An 18,394-nucleotide genomic window follows, 5' to 3' on the forward strand; every position below is an offset into this window, starting at 1 on the left:
GCCGGAGCCCCGGGAGGTGTTTCCTCCCTCATGCAGCTGGGGGTGGGGGTTTCGGCTCGGTGGGGAGGGGGAGCAGGGGAACAGTCTGCCTCGCCCTGTGTCCACAGAGGGTGCCCAGGGCAATCATAGAAGCCTGGGCCTGGTCCCTGCAGACCCGGACTGTGTTCTTCCACCCCCTCCAGGAGAGAGGTCGATAGCTGAAAGCATCCCTCTAACAGTCATTTTGTGATGCAAAAAATTCTTTTTGCAACAATAGTGGCTAATTTGCAAATTCTCTCTGGGACTCTGGCTTTCTTTCTTTTTTTCTTTTTTCTTTTTTAAGATTTTATTTATTTATTTGACAGAGAGAAATCACAAGTAGGCAGAGAGGCAGGCAGAAAGAGGGGAACTCTGGTTTTCTTTCTTTCTTTCTTTCTCTCTCTCTCTCTCTTTCTTTCTTTCTTTAAAATTTTACTTAAATTCAATTAGCCAACTGACATACGGGACTCTGGCTTTGTAATTCTCATGATGGAAGTGGTCATAGGCTGATTTTGTATGACATGAGAGGCACAGCTGCAGGTGGTGGCCTAGCTGTCCCAAACATGATTGATCATCAGAATCACCTGGAATGATGTCTTTCAAGTACACAGATGAGGAGTCCTCACCCCTGGTGCTCTGGTTTCAGTAGGGTGGCATTGGGGACTGGGAATCTGTTCTCAATGTCTCCCTTTGCCCCTCTCTCTCCACTGAATCCTATGACCAGGCAAGCCTGGGAGTCAAGGGGTAGCCCAGTGACTCTCAGCCTGGAATTAACATTGGGATCATCTGAGGAGCTTAAAAAGACCACCATTGCTGGGGCTTTCTGCAGCCAATGAAGCCAGGACCCCCAGGGCCAGAGACCTCTGCCCACACCTCCCCCCTTCCTGGACCACTGACCTCATGTCAATAATCATAGCGTCTGTGTGCACAATCTTCTTCCAGATGTGCTCCACCAGCAGCTCTGACACCTGAGTGAGCAGCTCACAGTCTCCAAACATGTCAAACCTCAGGTAGCCAAGGTTGTCCTCAAACACATTAGTATGAAAGGAGAACTTGATCAAGTCCTCAAAGACTTCAGGGGAAGGGATCTGAAAGATCGATGGGGAGGGTAGGGTAGTGTCAGCGAAGGAGCAGATTTTACAACTCAGGAAAGTGGGCACCATAGTTTTCCTTTATACATGAACGACATTGAGGGGTGGGAGGGGACTAACACTTCTGAAAGAGGCAGTAGGTGTCAGGACCTTTTCCAGTGGAGAATCTAGGACATTATGTGGGTGGTGGGCCTGGGATGTGGACCCGAGTTTGGTAGGATGTGGTTGGCAGACTCCTTACAGAGAACACTCTGTGTGCCAACCCTACTCCAGGGGCCATGTTGTCCAGAGCTGCAAGGCCCAGGTGTGGTCATGGTCTCCACTCTGACTCCTCCTCCCACCCAGACCTCACAAGACACTACCTTGATGACTCTGAATTCAACTTCCTCTCCTTCCCCGGGGAAGGGAGGAAGACATTAGCTAGGCTACTGGGCCTCTGAGTCTTTAGTAGGGGTTTGGCCCACTGCTGAGCACACTGGAGCCCTTACCATCACCCTCAGGGCACCCTGTAGCATCCCCATCCTTTCAATGAGGAAACTGAAACACAGAGTGATTAAGTAACTTGCCCAAGGTCACACAGCCAGTGTAGAAGCCAGTGTAGAAGCTGGTATAGAAGCTGAATCCACATGTGACTCTAAACCATGAACCCTGGCTACATTGGAAAGGGGTGAGTCCTCAATTTGGAATCTGGTGGGCCTGTGAGCCTAGCACAGTGCTGGCACATACAAGGCTCCCCCAACCTGCCTTGTGCCTCCTCTTCTCTCTACAGGACTGCTAGCAGGGCACAGGCTCTGTGGGCTGGAATGAGAGCAAGCAGTGTACAGGGACACTGCTGTTAACTGGGACTCCTGGCCTCCCAGGCCTCCTCTGCCCTCGGTCTCAAGCTCTTCGACCATTGGCCCCTCCCCTCTGCATCCCCTCTGGGGTTCCATTCACTTTTTTGTAAAACGGGGATGGCGATTCTGCAGTAGTTACTTCTGGTGCCCTTAGCTCTCCTCTGACTCTGGCTGCCGCGGGCCTTGGCTACAGGGGCCTGCCTCTGGCATACTCCACGTCTTCCAACCCTCTCCTTCAAGACCTTCTCCAAGCTGCCTCAGAGTCTGAGAGAGTTCACGTTGGCAGGGGCACCTTCAGTCGACGAAGGACAGGAGCTGCAGGTCCCATCTGCAGATGGACAGCCCCGGGAAGCCTTCCCCACACTTGTTAGGATCCCATTGGAATCTTCAGAAGCAACAGCCTCAATAATGTACCCCCCGTCCCCCCTGCCCACTTCCCTCCTTCCCACTCCCTCTGCTCCCTCCCTCCTGCTTCAGAGACTGCCTCCCCCACAAACTGCCTGCATCTAAGACCTGCTTTCTAGGGTACCCGAGACAAATTCTGCCCTGCCTACTCGAGACGATGCAGTGAAATGATGGATGATAAACCAGGTGGAGAGATGTTGTAAATGCTGCCTTTTGATGAAGCTCCTAGCTGACGGGAGCATTTAGGGAACCCTTGGCTTATCTGGGCCATGGGTCTGGAGAACTTTTCCCTCAACCACCCAGCAGCGGAAATCCTCAACCTTGATTGAAACAACTTTCCAGTGTTTCCCCAGACATCCTTACTGGCTTCAAATAAACTGATCACAATAGCCTTGCTCCGAATTTCCCATCCAGCTGGCCCTCGGTTCAGAGTGCACACCCACTGAGCGAGCTCCTTCCAGATGTAGGGAAACCACAATGACATGCGTGGTGGGAGGGGAGGAGAAGACAGTCAGGGCCTTACCACGGCTGTGGTTCTTGGGGCTGTGCGCTGGCACCCCTGACCATGCCCCAGCCCATGTCCCAGCTCCATGCTTCAGCTCTGAGACAACTGTGAGGCCAAGACTTCGGCCTGCTTCTCTCTCCACCCCCTCAACTCCTTCCCACAAACTGCAGCCTCCTGAGGCGGGCAGGTGGTGAGAACGAACACAAATCCCGTGTTGCTAGAGGAGGAAACCATTGTGACTTCTTGTGACCTGACCTTTACCTTACCACTGACTATAAGAAGTGCTGCAAACACTTGCCTTCTGCCCCGCTAAGAGTGAAACTCCTTCTCTATGAGGGCTTTTCACACTGAGCTCCTGTGGGTACCAGTGTTCTACAGAGCTGCTCAGGGACCTCATGGATGTGAGAAGGGGAAGGGATGACAGGAGGAGAGGAAGGAAAAGGTGTGACTGGTGAGCCCTTAAACCCAGAAACAAGTCTGGAGGCCTTTGTCTTGCACCATGCACAGAGTCCTAGGCTAAGTGCCCCTCGTATCTCACCTGCATGGGCACGATCCCGGGAATGCGGTCCTTGGCATCCTCGGGGATGTGGGCTGTCTTCAGGTGTGGGTCTCCAGACAGCATCTGCAGGTCGGCGCCCAGCATCTCAGCCAGGGCCCCTTCTGAGGTCACCCTGGAGTAGCGGCCCTGCAGACGGCTCAGCTTGGCAGCCATCTTGGCCCCCAGTTCTGGGGAGGCATAGTTATCGGCCACCAGCTTCCCGGTGGTCTGCAGCACCGTGGGCACCTTGGCACGCAGGGCCACTATGTCCCGGGCTGTGGAGAGGGCCTCGCTCATGGGCACAGTGATGTCTGGCTCTACCCCAGCCAGGTCCCAGGCCTCACCTGTGCTGACACTCAGGGCCATCTGCGTGGGCATGGAGGCATACAAAGGGCTGCTGCCCACTTGGTAGATGCCCACGGAGAGTGCTCCTCCAGCAGTGGGTTCCCCAATGACCGTGGCCCGCTGCAGGTCCTGCATGGTGTGAGCAAAGGCCTCAGCGGCTGACCCGCTGATGTGGCTCGTCAGGATGTAGAGGTCCTTGTGGGGGCCGTAGCGCTGACCGGCCACCTGTGGCAGGGTCCACACCTCCGTGACCCTTGAGGTGGCCCTGTCAAAGACAGAGTAGAGGTGCTGGCGGGGCTCTGCCTCGAAGAAATAAGAGCAGAGCAGTGGCACCGCGGTGGAGTAGCTCCCGGGGTTGTACCGCAGGTCGACGACCAGTGCTGCTGTGTCTACCAGCTTTTGCCACACCAGCTGCACCAGCTGTGGCCCGATGGCCTTCACTGTCTCCAGCTCAGCCATGGCATCGAAGCGCAGGTAACCCAGGCGGCCAGGCAGCACCTCTGTCTTAAACAGGGCTTCAATGAGGTAGGATACCTCCTCTGGGGAGGGGACGGCGGGGGGTGGTGGGGGCACCTCCTCAGCCACCATCTCACTGGGACTGTGGAACACCAGCAGGCGGTGATCCCCAGACATCTCCTGCAGGTCGGCGGTGAGCTGGGAGGCCAGCGACTCCAGGTCCACAGCAGTGCGGTAGGCCCCCTGGGTCAGCTTGGCCCGCAGCAGGGCGCTGGTCTGCCCCACGACCTCTGGCCGCGCGTAGTGCGCCTCTACCAGGTGCCCCGTGCTCTCCACCAAGGCCTCCAGGCTGCGGTGGAACTCCAGCACCTCTTGGGCCCTGTCCAGGGCCTCCTCGGCCAGCACGATGGCATCAGGCACCACGCCGCCCCCCAGCCAGCATTCGCCATGGTTGTCAATGAAGGTGAGCACGGGCACCGTGAGCACCAGGTCCCCCTCGGGCATTTCCAGCAGGGGCACTGTGCGGGTGTGCAGCAGGCTGCCCGCGGTGATCTCACCCACCAGCGTGGCCCAGCCCAGCGACTGCATGAGGAAGGCCAACTCCTCCGCGGCGGTGGCTGTGCGGTGACTGGTGAGCAGGTACACGCCGCGCTGGATGGGGTAGCGCTGGCCTAGCAGCTCCATGCGGCTGAAGTGCTCCTGCGTGATGTTGGTGCGACGGTCGTACGTGGTGAAGAGGCGCACGGAGCCGGCGTCGGGACCCTGGAAGTAAGAGAGCAGCAGGGGCACAGCCGAGGATGGTCCCCCGGGGTTCTGGCGCAGGTCCATGATGAGGTGCTCCGTGTCCTGCAGGGGCCCCCACACCTGACGTACGATGTAGGGGTTCAGCGCCTCCAGCACCGAGGCGTTGGCAAAGGTGTCAAAGCGGAGGTAGCCCACGTTGCCGGGCAGCACGGACACCTGGAACATAGCGCCCACTAGGGCTCGCCGGGCAGCCTCATTGTCGGGCACCGTGGGGACCACCTCCGGAGGGTCGTCCTCTCCAACCTCGGGCCCAGAAGAGGTTTCCTTGGGACTGACGGCCCGCACCAGGAGCCTGGGGTCCTCGGACGCAGTCTGCAGACCTGCGTTGAGCTTCGCGACCAGGTCCTCCTCAGAGACCACTGCAGAGAAGTCCATATTGGCCAGGTGGTGCAGCAGAGCGGGCACGCGTTCTACTAGTGTGTAGTAGGTCTGGAGCGCCCCCTGCAGGCGCCGCACAACTCCAGGCAGGGCCCGGCGCAAAGTGAGGATGGCCAGGGCTTTCTCTAGGGCCTGCTCCGCTGGTGTCCCCACACAGGGCAGTATCCCGCTGCCCTCCCAGGTCTGGCTGCCTCTTCCCAAGGGCCCTAGAGACCTGGACACGGGCACGGTGAGGAAGAAGTCGGACTGGCCTATCCTTATCTTCTGGAGGTCCAGGGCACCCCCTCCAGTCCGCTCGCCCACCACAATGGCTCTGCGCATCTGTTTGAGGATGTAAGTGATGTCCTCAGCCACACCCCCCGTGTGGCCGCTGGTGAGGACCACCACATCCTTGTCCGCACTGTACCTTTCTCCCAGGACCTGGGGCAGGGTCCAGATCTCAGTGGTTGTATTGGAGGGGCGGTCGTAGATGGTATCCACGTGCAGGACTGTGTTCCCTGGGTGCAGGTAGGAGATGAAGTAGGGGATACCAGAAATGTGGCCCCCAGTGCAGTGTCGGAGGTCCAGCACCAAGGCAGAGGTGCCCATGAGCTTCCTCCAGACGCTGGCCACCAGGAAGCCCCCCAGCTTGCTCACCACCTCCTGGCCTGGGATGTCATCCACACGCAAGTAGCCCACGTTGCCCTCCAGAACCTCGTGGTGGATGCCCTTCTGCAAGCGGGCAAGCAGTTCCTCTTGGGTGAGGTTGGTGAGGGCTGAAGCTTGCCGGGGAGCCTGGAGGGTGCTGGGCTCATAGGAGATGACCAGGCGAGGGTCATTCAAGGAGCTCTGCACCCCGGTGGTCAGCACATGGGCAAGAGTCTGCGGGTCTGAAATGTCAAGGATCTCCCGGCTCTTGATGGCCTGCTCGATGGCTTCCTGCATCCCCATCAGGTTCTCCGGGAAGCAGTAGTTATCCAGGAGGACCTTGGCCATGTCGAGCACCAGGCTTGGCTGGAACAAGTGCGTGGGGTCGGCCAGACCACAGAGCAGCGTGGACAAGATCAGGGCCCATTCTCTCGTCATGTGGATCCGGCAGGAGAGCTGCACAAAAGCCCCCTAGACTGTGCGTGAGGCCACAGCACTGCTGTGTGGCTGCCTTCCTCCCTCGTCCTTCTCAGCAGGCAGACAGAAGGTCTGGGCTAAACTCGGGAGTTGGGGTGCGGCTTCCAGCTCCAGTAAGCCTTTAATCCTGTCTAATTCCAGCGCATCAGCCCTGGGGACTAGAGAGCAAGGGCCCAAGTGGTTTGACCCAGAAGGTGCGCTGGATCTCGTCTTGCTGTGCCACCTCTGTATATAGTAATCTGAGTAACTACCGTTTACTCTGAGTTCCTGCCACACGTCAGGCGCTGCACTATGCTTTGCAAGGTAACCCTTTTTTACTAGAGCCTAGCAAAATAAGAACTATTAACTGGCTCTCAACAGCATTTCCCCACCACACCAGGTGATCCGCGTGCCAGTAACTAGGTAGGACTCATTGGAGCCCGGGCTCTGTGACTCTCTACTCTGTGGCCTTAGGGAAGTGGCTTACTTATTATGTAAATTAAGTAAGAAACTATGCATAAAGCATCCCTTGGTTTCAGGCAAGAAGGGAGCATTCCCTTACTGGTAATTTCTCCATGGTGGAAATGATCTCCACCGCATGGCTGAAGAAATGGAGCTCTGTAGCTCCCTGCAGCCCATCATTTTAGGTGGGGGTTGAGGAGACATTGAGACCAAGTCTGGGGAGGGGACTGCAGTTGGCTCCGACAGTGCAGAGGCTGAGTCTGAGGCTGCCATCCACTTCAGAGGTGGAAGTTAATTTCTATGTCTTGCTAATGCATCAGGGGAATTGGAGTGGGTCCCCCAACCCCTTTCAAACAGTAAGAATACAATGTCTGGACCTCACTGGTGTATGTGGTGTATGGGTGGGGTGTCCGCCTTCCAGACACCACGGGATCAGTGATTCCAGGTCCGATGAAGTGGTCTCTGTGACCTAACAGGTTCCATGCTCCTGGCTCAAGAAGGCCCCTGCTGGTTGAGGGCTCCGTCCATGGCCCGGTGTTTGCAGGGAGAACCCAGCTGCAGAACTTGGGTCTCTGCAGTCCCAGGCCTCCCAGGCATCCAGATCATTCCCCCACCTACACAGAGAACACAGCCTGTCTCAGGTGACCAGCCAGACTCTAAGCCTCCCTCCCAGCTTCTGTTCCTTCACATGGAAGTGACATGCTTGCAGCTGACTTGCCCCAGATCTCCAAGAATACCTGCCAAGGAGCCTAGAGTCAAGAACCCCTGCTTTGTCTCCGCATCTCTCTGGGGATGGGCACTTCCCATATTTAACAGACACCCACTGCTCAGAGTACACATAGCCGGGGAGAGCGCTGGGAGAGCGGTTCCCCTCAACTCACTTGGCCCATTAGCCCCACACATCCTCCTGGGGCCTGCAGACAGCTAGCAGGTGCACACGTGTGCCTCAGCAGGCAGCTGCAGGAGCTGTGCCCAGGGACAGGGGGCTTTCTCAGCACCCTCAAGAACCACAATCTGCTCTCTGGAACTCATTATCTGGGGATGTTTACCAAGTGGTTTATGAAGGCCAAAGAGGTCAATTAGCTAAAACAAACATATTTTTAGCTCATTAGGATTTGTTTAATGCCCAAGTGACATATGGTCACATCACTCCACTGTTCACAGCCAATGAGGTAAGCCTGATTTATTATAACAATAAGGTCTCCTTAGCCCCCACTGGGAAGACTGGGCCTTCCGATCTGCCTCTACTTGGGGAGTCACATGTCAGAGTGTGCCATCCCGGGCCTCCGAGAGCACTTCTCTGTCCTTGCTTGAACTCAGGCGAAGCCTCGGGACCCGGAAGGGCAGAGGATAAAGATGACCAGGAAAAAGTCCTTCTTTGGGGAAAGTGCTTCTCCTGGACTCTTTCTAAAATGCAGTTATAGGATGGGATGCCTGAAGCCATTGCTGAGCACCAATTTGTGGGGATGGATGGCTCAGAGCCTCGCAGAGGATGTGGGCAACAGAATGGAGGTGCGTCGCATATCACCATAGGGGCAGAGTTAGTGCCTGCAAGGAGACATGGTGTCTCCTCCTGCAGGTGTGGCCAGAGGCCAGTGGGAGAAAATTCTCTCCCCAGAGTTCGTCTTTCTCTCTGTGTTCTTTATGGACATTTTCAAGCAGTACAGCAAATATCCATGTCCTCAGATTTTAACATTGACATTTTATTACCCTTTCTTTATCTCACCTCTGTCTCTCTGACTCTCTCTCTAAACCTCAAACCAGCGTATTTTTTAGATGCATTTCAAAGCAGGTTATATCCTGTCTTTATTTTATTTTAATCCTTTTTCTTTTCACTTTTTCTTTTTTTTTAACTTTTTTAAAAATAAGAGTAAAACATACTCATTTTTACAAGTTAAATAATTCATAAATGTGTGAACAATCTTTTTCCAAAGCCATTCCAATCTAGCCAATAATAATGTGTATTACACATACATAAATAATGTTTAATGTGTGGCTGTCCTCTCTTTTCTCTGGGTTCATACATGAATGCACATATATAGGAGATGTACAGTCTGTTCATCTAAGGATGTCCATCCATTCACCCATCCATCCATCCATCCATCCATCCATCCATCCATCCATCCATTTAGTGTCATCTGTGTTCACATAGAGTCCATACTGTGTATACATGGTAATTTGCCTTTTGTTTTACTTACTTAAACATACAGCAGAAACAACCTCACTGCTGAAGCATATACATAAAGTTCATCCTTTTAATGACTGCATTGCAGCCATTTTACTGATCTGTTCTCCTCGTGAGAGAGATTTTAAGTTGTTTCTGTTTTTATTTCTATAAACAGTATCATTATAAATGTTCTCAAAGATGTGTTCTTAAGGACTAGTGTTTCTTATTTCTGTAAATTCCCAAAACTGGGCTCACTGAATCGAAGAGTATGTGTATTTGTTCACTTGTTTCCTTTATCATATTTTTAGTAACTTTTTTAAAAATTTCGTTTCAGTGTTCCAGAATTCATTGTTTATGCACCACATCCAGTGCTCCATGCAATATGTGCCCTCCACAATACCCACCACCAGGCTCATCCAAACTCCTACTCCCCTCCCCTCCAAAACCCTCAGTTTGTTTCTCAGAGTCCACAGTCTCTCATGGTTCGTCTCCCCCTCCGATTTCCCCCAACTCACATCTCCTCTCCATCTCCCAGTGTCCTCCGTGTTATTCCTTATGCTCCACAAGTAAGTGAAACCATATGATAATTGACTCTCTCTGCTTGACTTATTTCACTCAGCATAATCTCTTCCAGTCCCGTCCATGTTGATACAAAAGTTGGGTATTCATCCTTTCTGATGGAGGCATCATACTCCATAGTGTATACGAACCGTATCTTCTTTATCCATTTGTCTGTTGAAGGGCATCTTGGCTCTTTCCACAGTTTGACAACTGTGACCATTGCTGCTATGAACACTGGGATGGTAACTTTTAAGTTATCTGTAAATGTGTATTTTTTCTGTTTTTGTTTTTTTTTTTCTTAAAACAACTTAATTAATGTATGACTGACACCCATGGAACTGACCATATTTGAAGTGTACAGTCCGGTGAGTTTTGACATGTGTATTCTCCTATGGAACTATCACCCAGCTCAAGATCATGTATATTGCCCTCATCCTCAAATTTTTCTCATGCCTCATTGTTATGCAACCCCCCCTTACATCTCCATCTCCAAGCAGACACTGATCTGCCTTCTCTCACCACTGTGGATTCGTTCTCATTGTCCAAACCTTAAATGGAATTATAACATGTGTACTGTTTTTTTTTTTCCCTTCCTGTCTTTCTTCATTCAGCATCATGAGTTTGAGACACATCTATGTTGTTGAGGGCACCGTTAGTTTATTTATTTAATTGCTGAGTGGTATTCCACGGTATGGATCTATTGCCATCTGTTATCCACTCCTGGGCTGACTGACCTGCAGCTTGCTTCCACATGTAACTGTTACAAATGCAGCTGCTGTGCGTGTTTAAGTATAGGATATATGGTTTTATTTTCACCAGGGCAGGAATGCATGTTTAGCATTTTAAGAAATAACCGGTTTTTCAAAATTTAAGTTTATACAAGCAGTGTATGAGATTTCCAATTCCTCCACATCAATGCCAACAATTGGTATGTACGGTCCGACTTTAATTTTAGCTATTTTAATGGCTATGGAGTGACTTCCCATTATGATTTGAGTTAACATTTCCTTGATGACTAATAGTGTTGAGCATCTTTTAATATATTTATTGGCCATTTGTATATATTCCAAGATGAAGTATCTGTTTAGATCTTTTGCACATTTGTTGGGGCTGATGGGGATGTCTTGGAGTGGAATTGCTGGGTCATGCAGTAATCCTCTGTTTAACTTTTTGAGGAACCGCCAAACCATTTTCCCCTTGCAGCTGCACCATTTTGCGTTGCTGCCAGCACGTCTGAATGTTTGATTCCTCCACATCCTTGTCAACACTCATTATCCTCTGGCTTTTTGATATTAGCCATCCTAGAGAGTGTGAAGTAGCTTTGATTTGCATTTCCCTACTGACTCGCAATGCCAACAATTTTTTCATGTGCCTATTGGCTATTTGCATATCCTCCCTAGTGAACTGTCTATTCAGGTTCTTTGTCCCATTTTAAAATTAGGTCACTTTCCCCTTTATTACTAAGTTATAAGCATTCTGGTACAAGTCCCTTATCAGATACGTGATTTGCAAAAATCCCCTTCTATTCCATGGGTTATCTTCTCACTTTCTTGCTGGTGTCCTTTGAAGTCCACATTAAAAAAAATTTGGGGGGCGCCTGGGTGGCTCAGTGGGTTAAAGCCTCTGCCTTTGGCTTGGGTCATGATCCCAGAGTCCTGGGATCGAGCCCCACATCGGGCTTTCTGCTCAGCGGAGAGCCTGCCTCCTCCTCTCTCTCTGCCTGCCTCTCTACCTCCTTGTGATTTCTGTCTGTCAAATAAATAAATAAATAAATAAATCTTTAAAAAAATTTGGGGGTGTCTGGGTGGCAGTTAAGTGTCCAGTTCTTGGTTTCAGCTCAGGTCATGATCTCAGAATCATGAGATTGGGCCCCATGTCAAGCTCTGCACTAGGCATGGAACCTGCTTAAGATGATCCCTCAGCCCCTTCCTGCCTCCCTGCTCACACACGTGTACGATCTCTTAATTTTTTTTTAAATTTTGATGATCACCAGTTTATCTAGTTTTTCTTTTGTTGCTGTTGCTTTTGATGTCATACCTAAGACTCTTTTGCCAAATCCAAGGTCATGATGACTTATCTTTATATTTTCTTTTTTTAAAGACCTTTTTTTTTTTTAATTTGACAGAGAGAGAGAGAGAGAGAGAGAGAGAGATAACAAGTAGGCAGAGAGGCAGGCAGAGAGAGAGGGGGAAGCAGGCTTCCCGCTGAGTAGAGAGCCCCATGTGGGGCTCAATCCCAAGACCCTGGGATCATGACCCGAGCCGAAGGCAGAGGCTTAAACCACTGAGCCACCCAGGCTCCCCATCTTTATATTTTCTTTATATTTAAGAGTTATATTCTTTATATTTAAGAGTTTTATAGTTTTAGGTCCTATGTTTAGGTCTTTGATCCATTCTGAGTTGATCTTTGTATATGATGTGAGGTAGGGGTACAGTTTCATTCTTTTGCTTGTGAAAATCCAGTAGTCCCAGCACTTTCTCATTTGATCTTTAGTAGTAGACCCAAGGAACAAGATACAGAGATAGATGTATAGATAGATAGATAGATAGATAATAAATGATTTATTTTTAGGAAATTGGCTGGCTCATACAACTTGTGGGATCACAAGTTTGGAATTTATAGTGCCAGCCCCAGCAGACTGGAAACTCAGGCGTGATTTCTGTGTTTCAGTCTTGAGGAAGAATTTATTTCTCCTCAGAAAACCTCAGTCTTTCCTCTTAAGGCCTTCAACTTATTGGATGAGGCCCATTCACATTATAGAGGATAATCTGCTTCACCTTGAATCAACTGATAGTAAATGTTAGTCACATTCACAAGTACCTTCACAGCAACATCTAAACTACTGTTTGACCAAACAATGTGGCACCAAGCTTTCTTGACATAAAAATTAACCATCACAGGTGGTATTGTTCCCATTTTATAGGTGGAGAAACTGAGTCCTGGAGAGGTCAGAATTCTTCCCCAAATGCACAGTAAGTAGCCAGGTGAAAACTTGAACTGAAAACTAGCTCCAAAAAGATATTCAGTCCTTACACTCACATGAGGTGTTCTGATTGTTCCAAGAACAGTCTAAGCTCAGAGAACCCTTGAGTATTCTGCAAATGGGGTTCAGAAAAAATAGTTTCATTGGCCACAAATTCATGCTGCAAATGACTTGAATTTCTCTAAAGCATATATTCCTCATCCCATTGTCCCTGGATTTTTAGCCCCAATAGTGCCCTACGTCTCACCAAACATGAAGTTGGATATAGACTTTCTCAGCCCATGTTCTCCATATTTCCAGAATGGCTGGGGCTCACTCGTCCATCAGCTCTACCATGGCCTCCAAGAATTGTGCTTGGGATAGCACAGCCTCTCCTCTTCGGTGATTCTGTGAGAGTTTGAGAGTTTGCGTCATCATCTTCTATCCTCAGCTTTTAATAATGGACTGTGCTGTCCTCTTTCCCAGGACTCAGCAATTCAGGGGTTTGGCCCAGAGCATGGGCTTTGCTGACTAGTGGGGATGGCCCATCTCTGCTGGCATTGTGCATGTGTGTGTGTACATGAATACACATGTGTTTGCACACAGATATGTGTGTACAATTGTGTGTTCACATTTGTGTGCAGTTAGGATCAAACTGTGCTTTTGAGTCTATGCTCCATGCTTAAGAACATGCTCAGCTCTGCAGACTGCATGGCCGAGAAACAAACACAGAGCTGGTCCACACAAGTCCAGTCTCAAGGCCACCAGGACAGGGCCACGCACTATATTGGTTTTCTGTGGCTCCTGTCACAAATGACCACAAACTGGATGGCTTAAAACAAACAAAATGTTTTCCCTCTCTGTTGTGGAGGCCAGAAGTCTGAGATAAAGGTGTTGAGAGGGACTCATTCCCTCTGGGGCCTCTAGGGGACAACGTGACCTTCACTTTTTCCAGCATCTGGTGGTTGCACCATTCCAATCTCTCTCTCTGTAGTGACACGGCCTCCTCCTCTTTCGTCAATCCTCTTCCTTATCTCATTAGGATACACATGATTGCGTCTAGGGCCCACCTGGATAATCCAGAGAATGGACCTCCTCTCAAAATCCTTCCTCACATCTCTTGCCACTAAGATGATAGCCATTCTTTGTGCCATATGAGGCCACACTCATGGGTTCTGGGGACTAGGTCGTGGCCATGTTTGAGGCCCATACCCACCCCAGGGCAGAGCCAGGGTTGAGATCCTATTAAATGATGCCAACAACCCTTGTGCTCTGTGTCCTCTGGGTCCCGACAGGGTGTCTTCCTGAAGTCCTGGGTCTGTTTCTCTAAAGGACCCCTCTGCCTTCCATCCTCTATCAGCCCTGGCTGCTGCTGTCTCCTGGCTGATGTCACTTGCCACCTCCAAGTCCCCTGTCTCTTTACATTTAATTTAAGTCTCTCCAAACAAATGATGCTTATTGTAAAACAAAGAGAGAGGGAAAGGCAAAAATGGTCAGAGGCGGAACATGGGACGTGAAGAATTTAAAAGCAGCTCACACTCCGCCTTAATGGCGACACAGTTAACAAGAATGTTGGTCATCATCGCCTGCAGCTTAAGGATGATTTTCCAGATCTGATGAGCAAATCCATAGTCCAAAGAAAGAATGCTTGATGGATCTTCATGGAGACTGACTACCAGTATTATGGACGTGCATTCCCTGGGTGGTCTGGCAGGATAAGAAACTTCTAACGTGGGATCACCCCCTGGGGGGCTGGGAGCTGGCTCCTCTGCCTGTGTCTGCAATTTCAGACCAACAGATTTTTTCCCAGTGTAGCCAACGTGCTGTGCATAATCCATCCTGCCTCCTAAGAGGTCCCCAGGATTGCCCTTGGGCAGACTGTGTAGGGTAGTAACTCTCATGGGCCCCTTGCCACTGGGATTCTGGGTTGGTAGGTGGCCCTGGGACCCCACCCTTGGGGCCAGCAGGGCTGTGGCTGCTGGACATGTGTTTGGCATTTAACTGGTATGTTGGGACAAATACTTGTCTCAGCTTATTCTCAGCTTCCGCCGTTTCTCACTATTTGTGTGGCACATATCTGTCAGTTGTTTCCCTTGTAGAATACTGTTCACTGATCCTAGTTCACAATTTCCAAGAAAGGAGGTCTTGGTCAAATATGTTGTTGGAGTCTTGCCATGTCTTTCCAATATCTCTTCTTCTGGATCCTGGAATCGTCTGTGGAAGGTTATCCTGCCGTGTTGTGTGTTGTGTGTTGTGTGTTGTGTGTGTGTGTGTGTGTGTGTGTGAGACAGCTAATCCCAGTGGCACTGGGACACTGCCCTGCTCAGTCCTGAGTTCCTGTGCAGACCCACCTGTATCCACATGCCAGCCCCCTGAGTTGTTGCCTGGCTGGAGCCTTGTCCAGCAAAGGAAGGAGAGTCCAGCATTGACACAGAAGACCCTGAAGGCTCTGGGAGGTGGGGCCCAGCATGGCTTCCAGAATGTGAGCACAACACTAGAGTCCTGAGACGGCCAAGCTCACATACTCACCGTCTAGCTCTGCAGACGGGGTGGCAATGCTAACCACCCCAAACCAACACTCTTGGCACCTGTTTATCACTGCTTTGTATCTTTTTTTTTTAATCACAGAAGTAAGAAAAAAAAAAAAACCTTTATGGATAAACCAAACTTTCTTTTTGATATTCTTTACCTTCCTGCTATTTGCCGTATGTCCTCCTCATCCTTTCACAAACTACTTCCGTGTGTGTCTGCATGTCCCTCGGTGGGTTTTTATTGACATAACTAGGATCACACTGCACATCTCGTTCTGCAGTTTGCTCTTTTCCCTTGCTTGGTGTGTTTGATATCTAGCCATACTGGTGCACATCAGCTAGTTGGCCTTTTAATTGCCTGACCTCACGTCACCATAAGCATGCAGCATCCCTTTGCTGATGATTTCCCACTGATGGAGATTTCCTCTCTCGCAGGTCAGGTTCCTGGAGAAACAGAGTGAGCCAGGCTTGGCTGCAGGAGGCACACGGGTAGCAGCACTCCAGGAGCCGCGCCTGCCAGGGAGAGGAGTGTTGGACTGGACAGAGAGAGAAGTTGAATGTGATACAGGTCTCATGGGGAACTCAGCCAACTTCGACGGACTCTGGAGTGGGGATGGCCCTTTAAGAGTTACCCCAAATTGGGGATATCTGGGTGGCTCAGATGGTTGAGGGTCCAACTCTTGATCTAAGCTCGGGTTTTGATTTCAGGGCATTGAGTTCGAACTCCATGCTGGGTGTGGAACCTACTTAAAAAAAAATAAGTGTTGTCCCAAATTAAAGCCAGGGGCCAGGCCTTCATACCCCACACAATCAGTCATTGGATGAAGGTTGTCCCTGAGGAGGGAACATAATCTGGGTGAGTTATTCCTTGTAGGCAGCCAAGAACAAATCCTGGGAAGAAGTGACTTGTTGGCTGACGGTCCTGAAGGGGGGTCTGGTCAGCACCCAGCACCCAGCACCAGACCATCTGCAGTGACTTACGGTTACAGTGTGCAGCAATTATCTCTGAGCCTGCCTCTTTGCCCATGTGCACAGCTGTCACTAGAGTGGGTATAAAGAAAAGGAATTTCTGGATCTCTCCACTCTCAAGGATATAGCTGAACTGTCCTCCAAGGTGACAAACCACTGGCTATCCCTCCTGACTCCTGTGACAGTGCTCACCTCCCCCCCACCATGGCCTGAGTGCTCTCGAGTCACAGGGCTTCACTCTGGCAAGCCTAATGAGTATAGGATGGAATCTCATGATCATTTCCAAATGGAAATGTTTTGCTGTGATAATAAATGAGGCCAAACACAAAAACTTGCAGGTGGTTAATTCTCTCTTTGACATTGTACTTTGGCTCCGAGTAGAAGATGCACTACCCTGTCCTCATGCCTCTTTTCTGCTCCTCTGGACTTTTTCAGTTTGCCCAGGAAGAGGGGCCCTCCTCTGAGATTTCTTACAGTTCACAAGTTGCCAATGTGTCAGGAAGTCCTGGAGATTTTGCTGACCTTTGGGTCAAAGGCATGTGTGTGTGTGTGTGTGTGTGTGTGTGTGTGTGTGTGCATGACTGTACAAGGTGTACACATGTGTGGTATGTTATGTGTGGTGTGTATGTATGTGTGCATAGGGTATCCATTCGTGGGCACAGGGCAGGTGTGGGTGAGGCGGCTACCACTCCTGCTTTGACCCTTCTTGAATTCAAACCCTATGGTACGCCTGGGTGCCTCAGTCAGTTAAATGTCTGCCTTCAGCTCAGGTCATGATCTCAGGGTCCTGGGATCAAGCCCCACATTGGGGAGTCTACTTGTCCCTTTCTCTCTGCCTCTCCCCCTGCTCGTGCTCTCTGTATCTCTTACAAATAAATAAATAAAATCTTTAAAAACAAAACAAAACAAAACCCTGAGGGACACCTGGGTGTCTCAGTCACTGGTTAAGCATCTACCTTTGGCTCAGGTCATGGTCCCAGGGTCTTGGGATCATGTCCCACATCAGTCTCCTTGGTGGGTGGGGAGCCTGCTTCTCCTTCTGTCTCTCACCCGCTCATGCTCTCTCTTCTCTCTCTCAAATAAATAAATCAACAAAATCCTTCAAAAAAAAAAAAAAAACCTGAGTAATTTGGAGCATAACCAGAGACTGGCACTCAGGAGTGACCCGAGACTACACGGTCTGCAAAATCTTTCTTTCCAAGCTCAGCGGACAGGCAGATCTTCCGCTGGTTCTCAGTTGTTGCTCCAGTTACTTCTGGAGAAAAATCTGATGCTGCCTGAACCAGGTCCAGGAAGAAAGAGAAAGGGAACTAACCACAGTTTGTTACATTATTCTCCTATTGTTCATTTTAGATAGTTTCCTGTTTTTCACTGTGAAAAGCAATGTTCCACAAACATCAAGATTTCCCCATATTTAATATTTTTTAAGGTGTAAACTCAGAGCCGGGATTGCTATGTCAAAGAGTATCAGCATTGTGAGGCTCTTTAACAAAACTTTCTTGTTCTGATCTGAATTCTGCTGATTCAAAGTAACAGCCACCTTTCACTGGGATCTCAGAGAGTGCTAGTCGTGAGGCTAGACTCACTCCTGCTCCCTTTCCCCCTCTCTGCACCCCTGCCTTCTAGGATCCTACATTCTTCTGTCTGGTCCATTCTTTCTTCATGGTGCAACTTTGTGTCTTTTCCAGTGGAAACCAACCAGGCTTTCCCAGCTCCTTCCATTTTTTTAGCTCTACCCATTACATGCATTAGCACAGAGCAACCCAAACCAGCCTCAAGGACACTTTCTCCCCAAGAAAGTGGAGAAAGGAAGAAGACAGTGAACACTTAGGTGATTTGGGGTCCATTTTGGCACTGCAGTTGGCTCAGACAGACCTGCATGAGGAGGCCTAGAGACCCCAGGTTGGGGATTCAGGAACACAGCCATTTCTTGGGTTCCTTCTGGAGATGACCCCTTCAGTGCTTCTCAGGCTTCTCAGTCCTTCCCAGATGGGTATGTGTGTGCCTGCTATTTGCTAGGCTGGTCCTGGCTTCTGCATCTCATTGATGCGAGGTGCTTTCCGGGCAGGGAGTGAGATGGACTGTGAGTATGTGTCCAACAGACCAGGCAGAAGGCAGGGCATCACCAGTCATATGAGGAGACATAGAACATGATCCAAATCATATCTGAGAGTGAGGATCAGTGTCAAAATCAGAGAGGAATAAACATCCCCCGTGGGTCTGTGGTACATAGTTGCTAGAAGCTGGTGTACAAAGTCTAGAGTTTGCAAAGCAGGAAAGAGG

At 50.1% G+C, this 18,394-nt stretch overlaps 1 protein-coding gene across 1 annotated transcript in view; it reads right to left on the reverse strand.

The window, feature by feature from the left end:
• Positions 1–6,531, reverse strand: part of LOC111144999 (retinol binding protein 3) — a 10,601-nt gene extending 4,070 nt beyond the window's left edge. The window contains exons 1-2 of the mRNA XM_022499632.1: positions 3,394–6,531; positions 916–1,106 (exon numbers count right to left, since the gene is read on the reverse strand). Coding sequence (XP_022355340.1) covers positions 916–1,106; positions 3,394–6,441 — 3,239 coding nt within the window. The 5' untranslated portion in view covers positions 6,442–6,531. The remainder of the gene's footprint in view (positions 1–915; positions 1,107–3,393) is intronic.
• Positions 6,532–18,394: the final 11,863 nt, after the last annotated feature.

This window comes from Enhydra lutris, unplaced genomic scaffold, assembly GCF_002288905.1.
Source record: "Enhydra lutris kenyoni isolate GAN:26980312 unplaced genomic scaffold, ASM228890v2 scaffoldscaffold12, whole genome shotgun sequence".
In the NCBI taxonomy this organism is placed as follows: Eukaryota; Metazoa; Chordata; class Mammalia; order Carnivora; family Mustelidae; genus Enhydra; species Enhydra lutris.